General features: G+C 41.3%; 1 protein-coding gene across 5 annotated transcripts in view; it reads left to right on the top strand.

The window, feature by feature from the left end:
* ATP11C (ATPase phospholipid transporting 11C) overlaps window positions 1-22,094 on the top strand; it is a 225,721-nt gene that overhangs the window by 93,187 nt on the left and 110,440 nt on the right. For all 5 annotated transcript variants that reach the window (XM_043974013.1, XM_043974011.1, XM_043974010.1 and 2 more), the window contains exons 3-4: window positions 14,271-14,360; window positions 17,936-18,016. In XM_043974013.1, coding sequence (XP_043829948.1) covers window positions 14,271-14,360; window positions 17,936-18,016 — 171 coding nt within the window. The remainder of the gene's footprint in view (window positions 1-14,270; window positions 14,361-17,935; window positions 18,017-22,094) is intronic.

Below are 22,094 nucleotides of genomic sequence, written 5' to 3'. Positions count from 1 at the left end.
TGAGGGTTAAGTGACTTGCCCAGGGTCACACAGCTAGTAAGTGTAAAGGCCGAATTTGAACTCAGGTCCTCCTGAATCCAGGGCTGGTGCTTTATCCACTAAGCCACCATGCTGCCCCTTCCCATTCATATTAATGGTTGCAAGTCATGAAAAAAAAAAGTTGCTTTCCTAAAGTGCAAGTCTGACAATGTGCCCTCTTTCCCCCACCCCCCTCCATCTCCAGGGCTCCCTATTACTTCCAGATAATCTTCTAATTGGAATTCCACAACTTGGTCCCTTTGTACATTTCCAGTCTTCTTACAACATCCTTCCATGCTCTGTCTTGTTTCCCCTTCCCACCTCCTCCATCTTCCTTCTGAATTTACCTTCCATTTACACTGTATACATCTTGTATATGCATAGTTATTTGCATGTTGTCTTCTGCATTAGAATGTTAGACTAATAGAAGAGACTAAACACAGGGATTGTGTTTTTGCCTTTCTTACCTGGAACTTAGCACAGTGCCTGACACATAGAATGCACTTGATAAATGCTGGTTGACTGCCTGCCTAACTGAAATATTGTGCCCTTAGAAGAAGTAACACAAAAATTTAAAGACTATGGAAAAAAATGCATAGTGGGTATAACCAGTCTGCAGGGAAACACCAATGATGACTCCTGAATGAGAAGTGGCACCAAAGATATTATAATGGATGTTCTTGACCAGCAAAGGAAGTGGGGCAGTCATGGAAAAAGGAGATAACAGACTGACAGCCCAAGGAGCAAATTGATATCTGTGAAGTACTAAAAGAGGAAAGGCCCTGGGTGTTGGATTTGTGGATAGATGTGGCCAATAACTGGAGAGGATGAGAAAACAAGCCAGAAAGATGTCATTATACATGTTTCAAAAGTGACTAATACTCTGATCATACATTTTGGCTGTGCCTAAGGATTTTGTGGGGAGGAATTTCTTCCTTATTTTATTGTGGTTGTTGATAGTTAAGTTTGTAATTAAACAATTTAAAAATAGCTCTCAGTCCTCAGGGACTTCTGAATGACTGCAGAATCCAAAAGCCACTCAGTTTCACTGCACTTAAGACTCTAGCCTCTGTTTCCTCCTGCCCCACCCCTTTTTTGGAGGGGGCAGTATTGTGAAACTCGAGATGTTTCTGGGAGAACAAATCTTTTCTTCCCTAGTATTTTATTTGTACCCTGGCCAGGTTCTACATGATTGTGAACACAAAGTGGTGATGGTGATTTTTATTTGATTTATTGTCTAGTTTGTTTTCACCTTCTAAATAGATGATAGGATATATGGCTACTCTTTTTCTTTGTATTTTGAAATAGGTTAGGATTTCTGTCCAACATAATTTTCATTGGTAAGTGAAAGTAGATACAGGGAAGTGGTTTCTTTGGTGGTAGACTTCTGTGTGTGGGTGTGTGTGAGTGTGTGTATATATGCATTGATGATTGCTGCTTTATAGTATAGTTTGAGTTCATTCCTCCTTTTTTCATTATTTCCCTTGAGTTTCTAGACCTTTCTCTTCCAAATGAATGTTATTATTTCTAGCTATATAAAATCATCAGTGGTTTTATAAATATGTAAATTAATTTAGGTAGTATTGTCATTTTCATTATATTCATATAACCCAACCCCGAGCAATGATTATCTCTCCAATTATTTAGCTTCTTCTTTATTTGCATTTGTATTTATAGAAACCATGAATGTGCCCTGGAAGATTGACTCCCAGATTCGGTTTTTTTGTTTTTTTTCATTTTGAAGTTATTTAAAATAGAATTTCCCTTTCTATTGTGGGGCAGAGCATATATTCCCTATAGAGTGTTGAGCCTGTACCCTGACCACTTCCCAGGAAACACATGGCACTTGGAGAGACCTTGCAGGATCCTTTTGTACTCCCTGTTGCCCGATGACAAGAAGGACCACCCAGAGTTTACCACAGCCAAGCCTGTTCATTGTTGAGCCATGTATTTCCCTGAAGTGGCCAGGGTACAAACTCATTATTCCATAGGGTGAACTCTAATGAACACCCACTCCTCTCTTCCACTGTCAAATATTCCTTAATTCAACAAAGAAATTGGGGTATGGTTGGCTCATTTGTCCATTTCCCCAGTTATGGAAAGTTTTCCAGGGAACTGCACCAGTGAAAAGTGAATAATCGCTTTCATCTTACTGTCTTCATTCAACTCTTTAAGTAGCATCATGTAACTCTGGTACTTTTTTGTGCTGGATGATGGAAGGGTGGCCCTTTTTCCAGCCTTGCAGCATGGCAGTTATCTCCACCAGAGAACTGGCTCTGCTAGGCAAGCTGAATCTGGGCATTGGGGCACCTACTTGTTTCACCCCCTGATGATAAGTGATAGAACAGGGATCCTGAGACAGACATGTCTGGAAGCAGAAAACATATTTGATGACCATGCCTTTCTTGGGAAAGATAACCATGGACAAAAGGAGGACCCCTAAGCCTTGGCATAAGATACTGACTTTGAAGGAAACCTTGTAGAATTAAGGATTTTGTTATTGCTATACAGAAATAGTATTTATTTTTTGGCTTTATTTTGTATCATTTATGCAGGTATTTAAAATGTATATTTTTACATTTTTTTTTTGTGGGGCAATGAGGGTTAAATGACTTGCCCAGGGTCACATTGACATTATTATTATTATTATTATTATTATTATTATTTGTTTTGTTTTTTGTGAGGCAATTGGGGTTAAGTGACTTGCCCAGGATCACACAGCTAGTAAGTGTCAAGTGTCTGAGGCTGGATTTGAACTCAGGTACTCCTGACTCCAGGGCCGGTGCTCTATCCACTGCACCACCTAGCTGCCCCCTTTTCTTTTCTTTTCTTTTCTTTTCTTTTCTTTTCTTTTCTTTTCTTTTCTTTTCTTTTCTTTTCTTTTCTTTTCTTTTCTTTTCTTTTCTTTTCTTTTCTTTTCTTTTCTTTTCTTTTCTTTTCTTTTCTTTTCTTTTCTTTTCTTTTCTTTTCTTTTCTTTTCTTTTCTTTTCTTTTTTTTGGCAAGGGAATTGGGGTTAAGTGACTTGCCCAGGGTCACACAGCTAGTGTCAAGTGTCTGAGGCCGGATTTAAACTCAGGTCCCCCTGACTCCAGGGCCAGTGCTCTATCCACTGCGCCACCTAGCTGCCCTATATTATTTTTTAAGAAATGAGGAGGTTGGGGGAAGCTAGGTGGCACAGTGGATAGAGCACTGGCCCTGGAGTCAGGGGGACCTGAGTTTAAATCCGGCCTCAGACACTTGACATTTACTAGCTGTGTGACCCTGAGCAAGTCACTTAACCCTCATTGCCCAGTCCCCCCCAAAACAACAACAACAACAACAACAACAACAACAACAAAACAACACAAAACAAAAAAAAAGAAAGAAAGAAACGAGGAGGTTAACAAACTCTTCTGCCAATTCAGAAGCAATCCTATTGTATAAAGCATGCAGTTTGGACTGAGAAATGGAAGGAAGTAAACATTTCTAATCTACATTTTAGCCAGTGATGTGTTTGTGTTTAACCGCTTAAAATGCAAAATAGACTTTTAAGTTTTGCCTGCATTATTACCAATTCCGTCATTACTTTCTCTAGATACTCAAACAATAAATCAAGTCCTGATTGGGAGGGTTTGTTGATTGCCAAAGTGGAAATACTCATACTGAAAATTTATCAGTTGGTTCTCCTGAGCTGGTATGAGCTAGCTCTGATGCCCCCTGGTTTTAGAAGCTAGGAAACCCAGTGGGGCTTGGTCACATAGAGACACAAGACTTAACATCAGGACACTTGGCTTCTGGTCCTATCTCTGCCATTTACCATGTGACTTTGAAATTCTCTGAGCCTTAAGCTTTTCATCTGTAAAATGGTAATGGTAATAATCAGTGAAGGTCAAATAAAAGAGAGGCAAGTTCAGAATCAGGAAGGCCTCAGTCTGATTTCCATCTCAGATGCCTAATGCTGCTAGCCCTAGGTAAATCACAACCTCTCAGTGCTCTGTGGTTCCTGAGCAGACGGCTCAGGTCCATTGGGAGGGGGAGTTTTCTCACTGAGAGTTTTCTATGCTAATTAAATCACATGTTTGACCCTTAAAAATGAGAATTTGAAAAAAAGAATGAGAAAGTTCTCTTTAGGCATACATTTCTCTATATAGATCAAGAGTACTTAACCTTTTTTGGGGTGTCATAGACCCCTTTGCTTTGATGTCAACAAAAAACCCAAATCTTGACATACTATATGACTGTCTACATCTCAGAATCCCAGTCTTCAAGGTTCAGCTTAGTTGCCTCCTTCCATGGACAGAAAGCCTTTCCCAATCTCCTCAGTCATTAGTGCTTGCTTACTTGTATTTATTTATTTATTTTGCTGCAAAAATGTTGGATCTCATTTTTCTTGGGGGAAGGGTGGGGGTTTTCATTTAATCTTTTCATCTCCAGCACCTGGCAAGTACCAACCAGGCACACAGTAGGTACTTAACGCATATTTACTGAAGTGGATTTCATATATGAGCTCAATCAGTCAACAAGCATTTATTAACTACTGACTTTTTTCCAGCATTGTGCTAGGTGTTGGGTATACCAGAAGAATGAAATCATCTCTGTTGGAGCCTCCAATCTACCAGGGTAGACAGCACATACATATAGAAGTATATAGAGAATAAATATCAAGAAATAATGGTAGTCAGGGAGGGCACCAGCAGGTCTTCATATAGAAAGTGTTGCTTGTGCTGTTGAATGAATCGGTGAATGAATACATTTCTCTCTATAGACTGAGTCGCCTGAGCTGTTGAATGAATTACTGAATGAATACATTTTTCTAGTACTTCCAAGTGTATCCAGTCTCTTTCACATCTATTATGTGCAAGAGTGTGGAAGAGGGCCATCTTTCCCTCGTACAGAATCCCCTGAGTAAATTGGGAGTCTCTTTCTATTGGTAGAGCCGAGCGTTGGGGCCCATTCAGTATGGCCCAACAGTTTCATACCCCAAGCTGCCAATTCCATGAACCGGCTGCCCTCTCCCTCCCATTGATCTCCTCTTTCCTCTTTGTTTTGGGGGGTTTTTGTGTGTGTGGTTTTGTTTTGTTTTTGGTCCAGAGCCACTAATTAAAGCCATAGATATTTAAAATAAAGCAGACTCTGTTCTTTACCTTCTGACTTAATAGAAAGCATTGATTTCTTTTCCCCTTACTTCATTCAGTGATTTTAAAAAATTGGGATCTTTTTTGTTTATTCACAAATACCATCAGTGATGTCACTGTAACTCTGGGAATAGGGCTTGTTAAAGCAGGGAACACTGAAGGATAAACACTTTGACCTACTTTTAAATTTTTTATTTGCTTATAAAATCCTTGGTTTTCCGTCTCCCCCCTTCCCCCCCCCCCAACACAAATAGTTTCCTTAGAAAAGCTTGTCATCGGCAGCCTGAACTCCTCTGAAGGGCTCTACAGGGGCCTCTGGAAACCACCAGAATTTTGCAGCTGGTACAGAAACTCGGAAACCCCCCTCCCTAATAGAAAAAGAACTCAGTGCACCCTGTTAAGATCTTCAGCTCTCATTACTCTTTCCCTCCTCTGTACATGTTTTAGTCGCAAGTTTTGATCCTCCTCTTGGCGGCCCTTAAATGGGATAAGAATCAGCTGTCTCGACCCAACTCTTCTGGAAACAAGGGCTTCTGAAGGTCAGGTGCTGTACTCTCAGGTGTGGAAGGACAGGGACATCAGGTACTCCTTAACTTAATGTCTCGGATCAGAATCTTCAGAAGGAAAACAAAGACTAGATTTTACTTGGCCTTCGTTTCCTCTCCCACTCAGAAAACCACTCTTACTTAAATGGGACAAAGTTCCTTATCAGTTACCTGCCTGTTGCTAATTTCTAGGAGGGAAGGTGACAAGTATAAAAAGAAGTGATCAATCCGTCCTTGTTGGTAAGAGAAATGGATGCTGGCTCCTGTGATGTACCCACCTGGTCATCCAGTGAGTACCGTAGGACAGCCAAGTGAGCATTTGGTCATGATAATACTTGGTCAAGCAATCCAATGGACCTGTGCTCTCCTTGATGGTAGCATTCCTTCCAGTGATATAGATTATAACCCACATTCACCTGTCCATTCAGTAGGACTAGTCACTGAAGTTCTTCCTGGTGAGCTGGGGGCTTTCTTCAGGTTCTCTCAATATCGTTGACAGAGATTAAATGGCCCATGTGCCTTTAAATGAACAACTCTCCATTATTTACATTTTTCCTTGGTTCCTTGTAATGTCCATACCAATACATTAGAATTACTTATATCCTTTCCCGGTCTCTTTCCCCCAACCATTCTTAGTGTTTCAACAGGAAATATCTTTATTGGACATGAATAGTTAATATTCTAAGGCTTTTCTTTTTCTTCTTTTTTTTTCTTTTTTAGTGAGGCAATTGGGGTTAAGTGACTTGCCCAGGGTCACACAGCTAGTAAGTGTTAAGTGTCTGAGGCCGGATTTGAACTCAGATCCTCCTGACTCCAGGGCCAGTGCTCTATCCACTGCGCCACCTAGCTGCCCCGGCTTTTATTAACTTAAATAAAACCAGAGGACCAGAGCCTTCAAATGGAAGGGGAGTGTAGAGGGGTACCTAGTTTAACCTTAGGCTACCATGAAATCCTTTTGACAGCACGTATGATGGAAGTGGTCAGACCATGTTGGCTTGAATCTTTCCAGTGATGGATGAACTTCCTGCTTTTTGAAGCCTCCATTCCATTCTTGGATAGCTCTCTTGGATAGATGTTCTTTCTAATATTCAATGCAGCTTTCTCTTCCTGTAACCTCCACCAACTTCTCCTAAGTGTTTTCATGGGTTCAATTAATTTCAACACAACAGTCATTTAAGGGCCTTCTGTGTGCTCGCTTGTTGTAAGGATCCAAAACCAGAAGTGAAACCGTTGGTGTCCTCCCAAAACAGTAGCACATGTACATACAATGTTATTTCAGAGGGCGGTGGAGAGCATTAACATATGAGGGCATCAGGAAAGGCCTCATGTAGGAATTGGCCCTTGAGCTGAGTCTTGAAAGGACAGGAATTCCATCCAAGAGGCTGCTGGGTAAGGAGGAATAGCATCCTAGGCACTGGAGACTGCCTGTGTATGGAATGCACATGGAAAGGCATGGAATGGGAAAATTGAATTTTGTATAATTTTGTATAACATAATTTCATATATAGTATATATATATATATATATACGTATGTGTATATATATATATATATATATATATACATACACACACACACACACACACACACACATAATATAATTTTGTATAAAAGGGACAGCTAGTAGGCCACTTTGGAACTTAGAGTACCTGAGTAGGAGTAATGTGAAATCAGTCTGGAAGGACTTTATATGCTAAGTGGAGTATTTGATATTTTGTTCCACTGGCAATAGGGAGTTCCTGAAGATTCTTGAGCAAGAGAGTGACGTGGCCAAATCTGTGCACCCTGTTTGGAAGATTGTTTGAATTGAGAGTGAAATGGGGTGGGGGGACAGGAAGAAAGACCAGTTAGGAACCTGTTGTAGCAATTTAGATGAGAGGTGACTATGGTAGTAGCTATGTGCAAAAAAGTAGTAGGTAGTGCAAAAAAGGGGGTGGCTATCAGAGCTGTGGTATACGTAGAAGCATCAAGACTTGGACATTGATGGGATGCAGGAGGTGAGGGAGAAGGAAGAACTGGCAATCACTTAGGGGTTATGAACTCACCCAGGTGACTAGAGGCACAGGGAGACCCTCCTAGCTTTCTTTAGTCTAACCCTCTCATTTTATAGATGTGGAAATGGAAGACCCAAGACATTTCTTGAAATCAGGATAATTTGGTTATAAATGAATTGTCCATGCTACAGGGTAGATCTTGTCGGTGGTACATTTCATTTTTTGCAGTTCTTTGTGTACAGACTTGCTGGTTGATTTGATGCATTCTGAACATGAATACCATTATTTTTTTTTAACTCTCCTGGATAGGTTTCATTAATTTCATAGACTGGTAGTTTGTAAATGATTAGGTTGGAATAGACTCCATTAAATTCCCTGAACTCCCTGAGAGCAAAGACTGTCTTTGATCTTTGTTTTTAACCCCAGTACTTAGCAGTGTGCCTGGCACATAGTAGGTACTTTGTAAATGTTTATTGATTGCTAACTAGAAGGGAGGGCCTTTGAGATCATTTTATCTTCCTCTCCTATTTTGCAGAAGAGGAATCTGAAGTGAGGATGTCACTTGCCTGAGGTCACACTCATCAATATATTATGAAATAATTAAACTCTTACCTTCCTATCTGAACAATTATTTTTACAGATCTCAGTGATTTGCATTATTTTGGCCTACTACCAATTATTGGAGACTAGGAAAGATAATTTTTTAAAAAGCAAACAGTCACAAAATAAGGAAAACTGAATGATTTAGCTATATATGACTCTAAGATTTTGGTTAAATTTAAAATAAAGGAAAAAGGACTTTAAACATACCCCATCCTATTACAGATATGAAACTGGAGAATTGTCAGTGTAGGAGACCCATTTGGTACAGTAGAAAGTCTGATGGATTTGAAAGTCAGAGGACCTGATTCCAAACCCTAATTCGTCTATTTACTTCCTAGCTGTATGACTCTGGACAAGTTACTTCCCTCTTTTGGGATTCCATTTCATCTTCTAGGAAGTGAGAGGTTTGGAGGAGAGGAAGGAAACAATCATTTATTAAGTGCCTACTGTGCTAAATTAAAAAAAAATACCTCATTTGATCCTATCATCCTCATTTAAAAAAATTTATTTATTTATTTTGGGGGGGGAGACAATCAGATCTTGTGACTTGGTCAGGGTCACACAGCTAGTAAGTGTCTGAGTCTGGATTAGAACTCAGGTCCTCCTGATTCCAAGGCCAATGTTGTATCCACTGTGCCAGCTGGCAACCCCCTGTTATTCCTATTTTCTAGTTTTGTTTTTTGGGGGTTTTTTTGGTGAGGCAATTGGGGTTAAGTGACTTGTCCAGGGTCACACAGCTAGTAAGTGTCAAGTGTCTGAGCTCGGATTTGAACTCAGGTCCTCCTGACTCCAGGGCTCGTGCTCCATCCACTGCGCCACCTAGTTGCCCCTGTTATTCCTATTTTACAGTTGAGGAAACAGAGGCAGACAGCAGTTAAGTGATTTGCTCTTGATAACACAACTAGTATGTACTTGAGGAAGAATTTGAACTCAGGTATTACTGATTCTAGGCCTATATCTATTTTAACACCTAGCGTCTAGGACCAGGTAATCAGTTGCTTTGTAACTCTTTTTCTATAATTCTGTCTTTATGTCAAACTGGGCACAAATAGATTTTATTGAAATGGTCAGAATTGTATTCCTTTTTAAATTTAGAAAAGCATTTCTCATTTGTATGTGAATGCCACTTATGCCAAGAAAGAAGTATTTATTGAACATCCCCACCCCCACTCTGTACTGTGGGCATGTCAGAATTGAATAGAAATATAAGACAATAAATAGTCCCTGTCCTTGCAATTGATTTGGGGAGAAAACAAAGATCCATGTGACGCATCTCAAAAACAAGTCAGCAGTGATTGTCCTCCCGCACCTGTTTGATTCTGTCGTGTCCTTCCCAGCAGCCTCTGTTCATTTCCATTACCAGGGTCAAGTGCAGGCAATTAGAGAACAAGACATTGTAGAAGAAGGCGTGCTAATCATGTAGTTTATACTAAGTTCAAGATGTTCTAGGAAGGGAGAGAGAACTGGGAGTCTGAGTCATCCGGAAAAGCTTCCTGGAGGTGGTGCTGAAATGGTTTTATATTTGAGGAAGGGCATTGACAAGCTGTGTTGTTTCCAGGGGAAGCTGAGCAGGATGGTCAAGGGACTGCTGACCAGGCCATCTAGAGGTCTCTTGGCCAAATGAGTGGCGTTTAGCCTGTAAAAGGCGAAGGTTGGGGCAGGGGTGAAGAGGGGAAGGGAGAAAGAAAGAGCATTCATATGTAAGAGGAGTTCGTCGTGTTTGGCCTGGCCTCACCATGCACAACACATTCTGATATTCTTCTGCCTTTCCCTCCTTGCTATCCACTCTATCACTGGGTGTAAGGACCAGCTTTTTAACAATGAGAGCCCTCAGAACAGAGTGGGTTCCCTTTCAATGGAGGTTGTCAAATAAACAGGTTGCACATGCTGGAGGTGTTATGGAAGGGATTCTTGAACAGAGATGGCTTGAATTAGGTGGCCTCTGAGATTCTTTTCAACTGTGGGATTCTGTGACTTGGTATCCCTTATATGTACAGTATAGATATATGGTAAGGGCAGGGCCAAACCAAATGAGTAAAATTTGGTCAGAAGAAAAAATTATGTACAACGTGGTGGCTGAAACAACAAAATATAGTCTCTCCTTTTGATGTTCAGGCCTCCCCAGAGAGAATTTGAACAACTTAATGGTCAGCCAGGTAAAAATTTACTTGCCTGAGAATCAAAGGCTAACACAGCCAAATGTTGAATTGTTTACCATATTGCAGGGGTTCAACCAAAAAATTCATACGTAGGAATCCTGAGCAACTGTGGCAGTCCCGTTGTGGGGTGGCCTGGAACATATTAGCTTCCAAGTCACTATAGGTGGTTTCTACCTTAAAATGTATGTTTAAGGCTGATCCTTGTAGTTCCCTTGGCATTGTCTTTAATGTGCTACCCACGAACATACTGTGGCCAGATAAACAGTAATTGCCCATATACTGTATCACCATCTGTCCTTTGGTTTTCAAATCCACTTACCTAATTGAATCAGAATGTTCTCCTGTTATATAGCTTCCGTTTTAAGTGACAGCCATTCTAGTGTATCGGTGGCCTTTTTGGTTAATAACCATTGCCTTCTGTTCTTGTTGCTGGTATTTACCTTGGAAGAGGTAACTTCTTCATTGGATAGTTCTTTGAGGCTGACTTGGATTTAGGTAAATTTCAGCAATGGCCCTGGTGTCTTTCTTCATGGGTTGAGTGGGTTCGGTAGGTGGCCCTAGGGTTTTGAATGACTATCTTATTTCTAGGGAGTTGGAAGGGGTGATGCAGTCCATCCTGTCTGGCACCTGAGCAATCACACGCAATTCTGTCCTACTCCAGGCTCGTGGAGCTGCAACTCTTGGAGTAGACCAAGATAATATTCCTGGCTAAGCTCTTGCCTCCCAGTACCTCCTAGGTAGGCTCTGATAAGTCCCTCCAATCCAGTGTGGCATGCTCCAGCAATTCCCCTCAGGCTATAAGTGAATCTATATGTCAGCGTTTGTAGAGATTAGTATGGATCAGGGCATATGGATCCCATATGTATCTTGACAGTGAGATATATAGGATTTATACGTCTCCCACTATGCTTCCAGATACTTCTTAAAGTATTTATCCACTCATCAGTACACATTTATTAAGGGCCTACTGTATGCACAGTATTCTGCTAGATGATGGAGGAGAAGCTGAGTTTTTAGTCAGAAAAGATGGTCCTGTTTTTATGAGATTTACAGTCTAATAATAGATAACATTTTTTATAGATCTTTAAGGTTTGTGAAGCACTTTACAGAAAACTCATTTGTTCTTCACAACAACCCTGTGAAGTAGGTGGTAGTATTATCCCCATTTTACAGATGAGGAAACTGGAGTTGAGAGGGCAGGGTTACTCAACTAATGTATGAATGAGGCAGGATGCCAACAGACTATAAATTTAGCACTCTGGCCACTATGTCACCTGGTTGCCTAGGTGAAACACTACATAGCCCAAAATAGCTCTAACATACAGTGTTATGTAAATGTACCAGAGAGGGGGGAAAAAAAAGAGATAGCAGTCTGTTACTGAACTGGCAGGGAGCAGTGAAGGATTCATGGGAAAGGTGGCATTTGAGTTGGGCTTTAAAAGTTATCTCACAATTTTTTGACCAAGTCAAGAAAGGAAATGATCAAAGACATGGAATGGCTACATTTATTTGAGTTCTTGAGTCTTTCAAAGTTATTTGTTTTTACAATGGTATTATAGTATCAGTGGTTCTTTTGGTTCCACTTATTTAACTATCAGTTTATACAAATCTTCCCTTTTTTATGCTACAATAGTATTTCATTACATTCTTTTTTTGTTTGTTTGTTTTTTGTTTTTTGTTTTTTTTTTTTAAGTGAGGCAATTGGGGTTAAGTGACTTGCCCAGGGTCACACAGCTAGTAAGTGTTAAGTGTCTGAGGCCGGATTTGAACTCAGGTCCTCCTGACTCCAGGGCCGGTGCTCTATCCACTGCGCCACCTAGCTGCCCCCGCCACCTAGCTGCCGCAATAGTATTTCATTACATTCTAATGCCATAATTTGTTCTGCCACTCCCCAATTGATGGATATTCCTATAGTTTCTACTTTGCCACTAAAAAAAAAGGGCTATTTTTATACATAGGGATCTTTTTCTTTCTTTCATCTCTTTGGATTATGTCTAATATTTCTTTCATTTTGGAGGATTTTTTTTCATATGGCTGTTGACATCTTGATTTTCTTCCCTTGAGAAGTATCTGTCGATATCCTTTGGCCATTTTATCTATTGGGGATTGGCATGGAGGTGGGAGAGGACAGGACAAGTTAGGTAAGCAGCAAGCGAAGCGGTTCAGGTTGACTTGGAGGGTTGACTACATAGAAGAGAGTAATGTAAGCTCAGACTAGAAAGGTTAGGTGATGGTGGGCTGAGAATTTCCCTGGGCTTAGTCTTGTTAACTGTATCATGAATGATCTTAACATCCGAGTACAGATGTACTAGGAACATTTGGAGGGGTGTGTGTGTGTGTGTGTGTGTGTGTGTGTGTGTGTGTGTGTGTGTGTAACTTCAGAAGAAAAGTCAGACATGGCTGGGGATACAGATTTGGGAGACATCTACACGGAAGTGACCATTGAATCTCTGGGTAGGGTAAGACATGAGATTGCCAAGATAGTATATGTAGTATGTTCTTAAAGTCTTAGTGAAGTTTTAAGCTATTAAAAGCTCTCTCTCAGGGGCAACTAGGTGGCACTGCAGTAGATAAAGCACCAGCTCTGGATTCAGGAGGACCTGAGTTCAAATCCAACCTCAGACACTTGACACTAGCTGTGTGACTTTGGGCAAGTCACTTAACCCTCATTGCCCTGCCCCACCCCACCCCCAAATGCGCTCACTCTCTATTAAACTTATTACATTTAGTACTTAAGTGCACTAAGACTTTTGGGACATCCTGTATTAAAAAAAAACAAAACTGTGGGCCAAGGATAGAACCTCGTAGAGTGCCATCAAGGCTTCAGAGAAGCACATGAGGGGCCAAGAAAGGAGATACAAAACTGGGGATAACTCTTACCATCCCAGGGCTTGGCTAAACATGTAGGATGAAACAGTAGTGGACTCGATGGACCACTAATGCTATTTGGGAATATAGCATCAGTACAAAGTATAGGCAAACTTATGCTTTGTGTATATCTTCCAGATCTCTTTGAATCTGTCATGTTCATTGTTTTTATGGTACAGTCTTTCTATTACCTTTATCCATATGTACTATAATTGGTTTGTTCATTCGCTTCCTGGTGGGAACCCATTTTGTTTCCAGTTCATTGCCATCACAGAAAGAGCCCCAAGTCCTCTTTCTTTGGTCTCTTTGCAATGGGTCTAGTAGTGGCATTGTAGGGTCAAAGGGTATGTGCAGTTCAGTGACTTTTGAGGCTTCATTCCAAATTGCTTTTCACAATAACTGGCTGAACTAAGTCACAACTCCATCCACAAATATCTACTTCCTTATTCAAACCTTTTTCATGTTTTTTTTTGTATACTGAAATGTTTGTTTGTAAGGATTAAGTTCATAATAATAAGAAACATTTAACCAATCTAACTGAATTAATACAGAACTGTGGCTAAGAATTTTTGTGCTTGGGGCAAAGCATGTAAGTGGGGTCAGGAAGAAGAAACATGTATCAGGGTATCCTGAGGTTTCTACACTACTGAAGTAACAGGCACTGCTGGGGATGATAAAGGTGGGAAGAGGAGAAAACACACCCTGGGATGGTGTTGTGGGTATCTTATTAAATGTTATTGCTCTGGGACAAAGCCCCAGTTGCCTCCACCTAGTTAAAGCTCTACATCTATATGCCTGTATACCTCTTACTGTGAATCCCGATAGATTTGTGTAAGTTGTGAACTTTAACATGGTTTTGAGATAAAAGGACTTAATATGTAACTTCCTGACAATTTTGGTCTCTAGTATTAGGGATTTAATGAAGTTTCTTTTTGGCTAATAATCTTTTTCTTCCTCCTCTTCCTGCAGTATACAGTTTGGAACTTTCTTCCAAAGAATCTTTTTGAACAGTTTCGAAGAATTGCAAATTTTTATTTCCTGATCATCTTCCTAGTCCAGGTAAGACCCAGATAAGTAGAAACCCCGTTTTAAAGGCATGGATGGGTACTTCAAGCAATTTGTTATTTTTTCTATTATCAGTAATTAAAAGCTTTTATTGAGTTTCATTAAAAATGAAGCTGGGGAGGGTCAGCTAGGTGGCACAGTGGATAGAGCACTGGCCCCGGATTCAGGAGGACCTGAGTTCAAATCTAACCTCAGACACTTGACATTTACTAGCTGTGTGACCCTGGGCAAGTCACTTAACCCCAATTGCCTCACCAAAAAAATGAATCTTGGTAAAGGAGGGTTTTCGACTTGTTGATATGCATAATTTTTGTAAGAGGAAGTAGACATTTGTGGGAATATTGACATATTTCTCTCATAAGATCATAGACTTAGAGCTGGAGGGATCTTAGAGGTCATTAAGTCCAACCATGTCATTTTACAGATGAGGAAACTGAGGCATATAGAGGTTAAGCAACTTTTCCAGGGTCACATAGTTAGTAAATGTCTGAGGCCAGATTTGAACTCAGGCTTTTCTGACTTCAGGCCTAGAGTTCTCTCCACTGCATCACCTAACTGCCTCACATATATATTCATGTCATCTTGTATCTTAGTAGGTTTTTTAAAAAAGGCTTAACAAAGGGTAGAATTTCATATCTGTGCCCATTAGGGAACTGACATTGGTTTACATAGTTATTTTCACCTTTCTTTACCCCCATCCAAGCTTATATTTTGGCCTGTTGGCCTCAATTATAGATATTGAGGTCTTCATCAATTATTAAAAGTCAGTGGTCAGATGTAATATATCATCTTAGAAAGTGCCTGGTCTGCTTCAGAATAAATAAATCCTCCCAGATTTGAAAGCTAGTATACACAAGAGCCACATATTTGGATTTTTTTTTCCATACACTAAGACCCCTGTGGCCAGTGGGATGTCAGGCACGTACATATATCCACGTTAATGGAACTCTTGAGGGTTTTCTGATCAATCTTGGGTTGTTAAAGTCGAAAACAGTGACCATTATTAGAGCTCTCTTAACCCAGTCATGGCCCCTAAAGGCCATATTAACACTCCATTCCTTGCATTCGACCAAAGGCACTTTGTTTCAAAGAAACTTTGAAAATCCTGTCAACTGTAGTGAACCCTCTTCATTTGCTGGGATCATGGCCTCTTCGGATCCCATCAAGGGATTCACTTTGGACAAGTGGGTTGACTCTCATTTTTCATGGGCTCTGGACATTCTCGGAAGTTTAAGGAAACAGGCTTCATCAGTGAGTGTCCAAAGGTAATACGTTACTCAGGAAGCAGCGGGGGACACTGTCTCCCACCCTCAAGTTGTGGGGTAACTGCAGGGAAATGGTTATCTATATAGATTTGTGGGGAGTGATACATCAGGTTTCATCATGGGTGGGTGGGAAGAGACAAAAATGTTCAGAAGCACAGAGAAACCTAGGCAATCAGAGGAGGTGAAAAATAGCAACCACTGATAAGATTTTTTTGTTTGTTTTCCTAGTTTGTTCAAAGGTGTGTGTGTGTGTGTGTGTGTGTGTGTGTGTGTGTGTGTGTGTTTGTGTGTTGTTGTGTGTTTGTATGTTCGTGTGTGCTTGTACAGAGTGGATATGGAGCCAGCCTCAGAACCCAGTTTCAAATCTCACCTCTTATACCTACTGACTGTGAACCTAGACAACTCGCTTGGCCTTTTAATGTTCTAGGCCACTCTAAGACTAGCAATTACAGAGATGATGCCAACCTGCATCAGTGGGGGAAGCCTTTTCCTTATCGGGAATTTCTCTACATCAATAAAATCGTGGGTTGGGGGGGGCGCAGCTAAATGGCCCAGTGGATAAAGCACTGGCCCTGGATTCAGGAGGACCTGAGTTCAAATCCAACCTCAGACACCTGACACTAGCTGTGTGACCTTGGGCAAGTCACTTAACCCTCCTTGCCCCGCAAAGAAAAAAGAAAAAAAAATTGTGGGTCTGGCCCAATATCTTTATGTCTACACACACCTTTTCTTTTTTCTTTATCTGTTTCTCTCTTTCTCCAGTTTTTCAAATTTGTCCTCAGCCCAGTGTGCCTGACATGTAATAAGAGCTTAATAAATAAATGCTCATTGAATTAGATAAGTGCTTTGGGGTAGGGGTAGAAAATGTCAACTGTTCAATATAAAACATTGCCATCAGGAAGGCCTAAATGTCATTTGGGGAATATGAACATTTAAGGAGACCTTCAAATGGTTCTTTAGGCACTTAACACCCTTGATAGTTGTTAGCAGAGTGAAACAAGCCAACTCTAGTTTCCTGGCGATTTCGGAGAAAAGCCAGGCAAAACCACCTGTAAATGAATGCTCATACACATACACAGCCATTTAAAAAATGCTAAATACTGTTTCCAGGACGAAAGGGACATGGAATTGCACGCCCGCCCCCCCCCTCCCCCCAGGGAGTCCATGTATACCTGGAACCATGGTCTGGGGAATTGGTTAGCTGGATAGCCAACCTTCAGGCTACATTCCCACGCCTTCCCAAACTGGGAGTCTAGAGATAGAAGAGATCTCAAAGCAGCTAGTTCAACTTCCTCACATTACAGAGAAGGAAACTAAGGCTCAGGGAGATGAAGTGACTTTGCTAAAGTCAGACAACTAACATATGGCCCAGTTGGAATTTGAACCCGTGGCATTCTGAGTCTAAATCCAATACTTTATTCACCATTCCAGATTCCATGAAAGAAACTGACCTCTTTCCAATTGGAGTTATGCTTTCACACCTTGCACCCTAGTAGAAGTGGTAGAGTTTCCTGGCAAAGACAAAACAACCTCATTGGAGCCCAGGGTTGTGTTACACCAGCTAACACAGAAATACTCTTGCAACCTTTTGTCCATTCCTGAGGTCCCACTCAGTTAAGGATCCACCATCTTCCAGTGATTTCCCAAGCACGAACAATCTTCAGGAGGGCGATAAGCAGGTTTCATTATCCTTGAAGCCAGTGGGGTGGCTCTATACCCCACAGCCTCCTGATGCGTGAGTAGCAGCCTACTATAATCATAAGGCAGAGGCCTCTTGACTGTGCTGGGGTCAAGATCACTAAGGGGCTCTGCTGGGTTTGGTTTGAATGAAAATCATCTCCATCCTGGTCCCCCCCAAATTAACCAGGTTTGTTCTACATGTATCTGACCAGAACATAAACTGTGGTGCCCCACACATATAAATTAGGACCATAGGATCATAACTTCAGAGTGGGAAGCTATTTAATTCAATCTCCCCCCGCCCCTTTTTACAGAAGTAGAAACTGAGACCTAGGGAAAAAAGTGGCATATTGTATCCCTCACGTAGCATGTGGGATCCTTTAGGTGAGGAACTGTGGTTTTTTGCCTTTTTTTGTGTCTCCCACATGTAGCACAGAGTTTGACACATAGTAGGTACTTAATAAATGCTTGTCAACTGACTACAGTTGACCGACCCAAGGTCACAGTGACAGTGGGAGAGCCGGAATTCATACCTTGTCCTTTTGACGATCAATCCAGTGCTCATCTCACTTTATCATGCTTTGTTTCTATTTTATTCTAAATTAGATTTCTCTTTGTGCTTAGGTCACAGTAGATACACCGACCAGCCCAGTGACCAGTGGACTCCCGCTTTTCTTCGTGATAACTGTGACTGCCATCAAGCAGGTAAGCCAACACTTCTTCATGTAAATAACATGTGATGCACCTCATGTGCCTCCAGCAGTTTTCCTTGGGGAGGGGAGGCACCTATTGGAGGTTTGCTTCCATATAGCTGACTTGTCTCACAATGGCAGCCCAGATGATAGAGGCCTTTCTCCTCATTGATCACCAATGAGCTGAAAAGGTATATCCACTGGGCAGAGCTCTGTGCTCCTCTCTTGCCATTTCCAGTACAGTCCTATTGAATACTGAACCACAGATCTAGAATGGTCTTGCAATGGGAATTAATTAGTTTCCTTCTTGTTCCTGCCTTCTTTTAATTTTTATTTTATCTGAACCTATGATTGCTTCAGTGTGAACTCCCAGTGTGAAAACTCCTTTCGTGGATGCAGTTTGACCACCCTGGCATTCCACCTGTAAATTTGGAACATTAAAGAAGTGAAGGGTCTTTTTCAGGGTCACATGGACAGGATGTATCAGATTTAGGATTTGAACTTGGGTCTTCCTGACTCCAAATCTAGCCCTGTATCCCTTATCCCTTATTTTCTCCTTATTTCCAAATGAGGAACAACTATTCTATTGTATCCCTTTCTGTCATCTTTAGTTGGGAATGAAGATTAAATGAGCATGGGTTCTTCTGAAGGAGTCTGGAGAGGTGTGGGTTCAAATCCTACCTGAGTTGCCGAGTAATCATGTGACACTGCACAAGTCACTTCTCACCATTCTCAGTTTCCTCATCTGTAAAATAGGGATAATAATGTAAGCTCATAGCTGTCTAGAGAAGAAGTATGGTGAAACAGAACCAGAGGCCAACCTAAAAATCACAAAGACTGGAATTCAAGTCAAGTGGTTGTGTGACCTTGACTAAATCACTAATCTCTCAGCACCCCAGGCCACTCTGGGAGATTCCAAATTTTAGATGACATGCCTCATCTGAGGTGGTTGGAGGTAGTAGTTTCCACAATGGAAATTTCCACCTACCATGGAAATGAAATGAATGAAGTCATAGGTTGGGACAAAATAACCAAGCACATTAAAAGAAAAAAAAGCACTCACTTCCAGGGCCGTTGTGAGAATTGATGTCATAATGGATGCACAGCACAGTATTAACCTGTACACATGTCAGTTATTACTCAGAATATTCTGCAAGGTTCATGATGCCCCAGTGGAGGCAAACCCTTCCAATGATACAGATTGCCTTCAGTCCATGGTTACTTATTTTTCATTTTTTCATTTTTTTAATTAAATTTTTTTTGTTTGTTTTGTTTTTTGTTCTTTTTTTTTTTAGTCCATGGTTACTTATGCTGAACGACTCCCATCTGTGTCCTCCCCCAAGCTTTCCCCTGGGGTCCAGCCACTGACAACTATTATTTGTAGCCTTTATCCAGGTCTTGCCACGGTTGGTGGTATTGGTATCTGGCCTTCGAGCTCTCCTCTCAGGGAGGGGGGCGGGCGCTCCATTGCCTCTAGTCGTGACTTCAGCAAACTGAATGTAGACTTGGGGGCATTGGGAGAATGAGTGGACTTAGAATCCTTCAAGTTCCTTGACAGTTCCATGTACTTGGCTTATTAAAAACCAAACTTTTTGACAGTGATTTATTGAGTCACTTAAAAAAGGGTCCCAAAGAAGGCAGCTATTCTGGGCTCTGTTAAGCAGCAGGGGCCAATCCAGATCCCCTTTTTCCCCTTGGGGTTCTCTGCCCTCCTCTTGCCTATCAGCTCTGGCAAGATTATTTCATGAAGCCCTTGGCTGCTAAATAAAGTCATTAAGAATGGTTTCCCCTCAACCCTATCTTGCCCACTCCCACTCCCACTCCCCGCCCCCCCCCCCCCCCCCCCCGGGCCTGCAAAGATTATTTTCTTAAACATCACACAATTGCTGTTTCCAAGAATAGCCACGTATAGCTTTCAAAAGCCGTTCCCGATTCATCTTGCCTCAATTAACATTCATCCCCTCATCACTTCATGGGCATCTCTGGAAGTACCCTCCAGAGCCATCGTCTGGTATTGCCAAAAAGAAGAGGAAGAGATTAAATATAGCCCACAGGAAAGAAAAAGGGGTGGGGAGGGAGAGAAGGAAATGATTAGAGAATGTTTCTTTTTAATAAGTTTTATTGGCTGCCTTTTTAAAAATCTCATTCATTTCTGGGTATATTTCTCCCCAACTCCCCCTTTCCCCTCACTCTTTTATAACAAAGAAAAGCAGTTAAGAAACAAAAAAAACCCCCACCCCAATATAGTAACCATATATGTAATGTGGTGACCGAGTCCTGGGCTATGATAGGCTTTTCAGATACACAGAGTTCCCCTTCATTCCATTTTTCAAGCAGTTGTCTTTGAAAGGGAGCAGAAATTATTGCAGAAGGGAAGCCAAGGTCTGTGAATGACACAAGAGGTCATGCCTTAGTGACCTCATGAAGCAGGTGCAGCTGTGAACTTCCTTCCTTCCTTCTTTTGATCAATCCCAGATAAAAGGTAAAAAGCAAAAGCAAACACTCTCCTGGTTACTCTTAGTTGGTGCAAGCACTTTACTTAACTTGAGCCTCAGTTTCCTTATCTATAAAGCTTAGGGTTGAACAAAATGATTGTCTAGCTGTAGCTCTGAGATCATATGACCAGTTGGCCTCTCAGGCTTCTTTCAGCTCTAAATCTGCACACTTATGATTAAGATCTGTTCTGGGGGGATAAAAAGGACCCAAAACACATTGAGGCCCAAGCCTGTTCCTATAAAACGACTATAAAACTTGGAATGAGGTGGGGCTGGATCTGACACACACATACCCCCTCCCCCATTTTGCCACTGACTAGACTCAGGAAGACTCATATTTCTGAGTTCATATCTGGCCTCAGACAGGTGCTAGCTGTGTGACCTTGGGCAAGTTACCTTACTTTGTTTTCCTCAATTTCTTCATCTGTAAAATGAGCTGGAGAAGGAAATGGCAAACCACTCCACTATCTTTTGCCAAGAAAACCCCAAATGGGGTCACAAAGTGTTGGATGTAACTGAAGACAACTGAACAACAACAGCATTGGGACCCTAAACACATCAAGTTATTTCCCCTCTCTTTGCTTACTCACCTCATTTGTAAAATGGGAATAGGGCAGCTAGGTGGCACAGTGGATAGAGCACTGCCCCTTGAGTAAGGAGGGCCTGAATTCAAATCTCACCTCAGATACTTACTAGCTGGGTGACCCAGGGCAAGTCACTTAACCCCAATTACTTTAAACATCCAGGGCCATCTCCGGTTGTCCTGATAGATATATCTTGCCACTGGACCCAGATGACTCTGGAGGAAAAAAATGAGGTTGGTGACCTCGCACAGCCCTCCCTCACTTAAATATAATTCAGTGCAAGTTATAACATCATCTCCCTTTGAGAACAAACAACAACAACAACAAAATGGGAATAAATAACATTTGTGTCACAAATGGCACTGAATTATTATTTATCTCAAATAAAGCAATGTTTCTTTTTTTTTTTTTTTTTTGCAGGGCAATGAGGGTTAAGTGACTTGCCCAAGGTCACACAGCTAGTAAGTGTCAAGTGTCTGAGACTGGATTTGAACTCAGATCCTTCTGAATCCAGGGCCGGTGCTTTATCCACTGTGCCACCTAGCTGCCCCTAAAATAATGTTTCTAAAGTGTCTTGTTAGTATATATTAGTAGGTCAAAGTTTTATGATTTTAGCCTCTGGTTTGGGAACTCATGCCACCAATTGAGGTTGCCCTTCCTCTTTAATTTAGCAGATGACTCAGGGTATTGCTAGAAGCTTAGAGAATGCCCATGGTCACACAGGTAGTTAGCTCCTTAGGTGGAATTTGAACTCAGGTATTCTTGACTCTAAGTCTGGGACTGTGCCATGCTACACACGAGCTCTTTTGTGTTTCATGTTTTTCATTTCATGGATATTTTTCTCCATATACATGGCTTCATAAATCAACCCAGCATGGTCAGTTGTCATTTTTGATAGGTACATCACATTCTACTGCACGTTTCCCTTATATGCCTGAGTTTCCAATGCATTTCCACTTATCTTGGTAATACAGACCATTTAAAAACAATTAAGCCATTTCCATCAGGGCCA

This window comes from Dromiciops gliroides, chromosome X, assembly GCF_019393635.1.
Source record: "Dromiciops gliroides isolate mDroGli1 chromosome X, mDroGli1.pri, whole genome shotgun sequence".
NCBI classification, from domain to species: Eukaryota; Metazoa; Chordata; class Mammalia; order Microbiotheria; family Microbiotheriidae; genus Dromiciops; species Dromiciops gliroides.
Note: the sequence above shows the minus strand (reverse complement) of the source record. Positions and strands in the feature narration are given on the sequence as shown.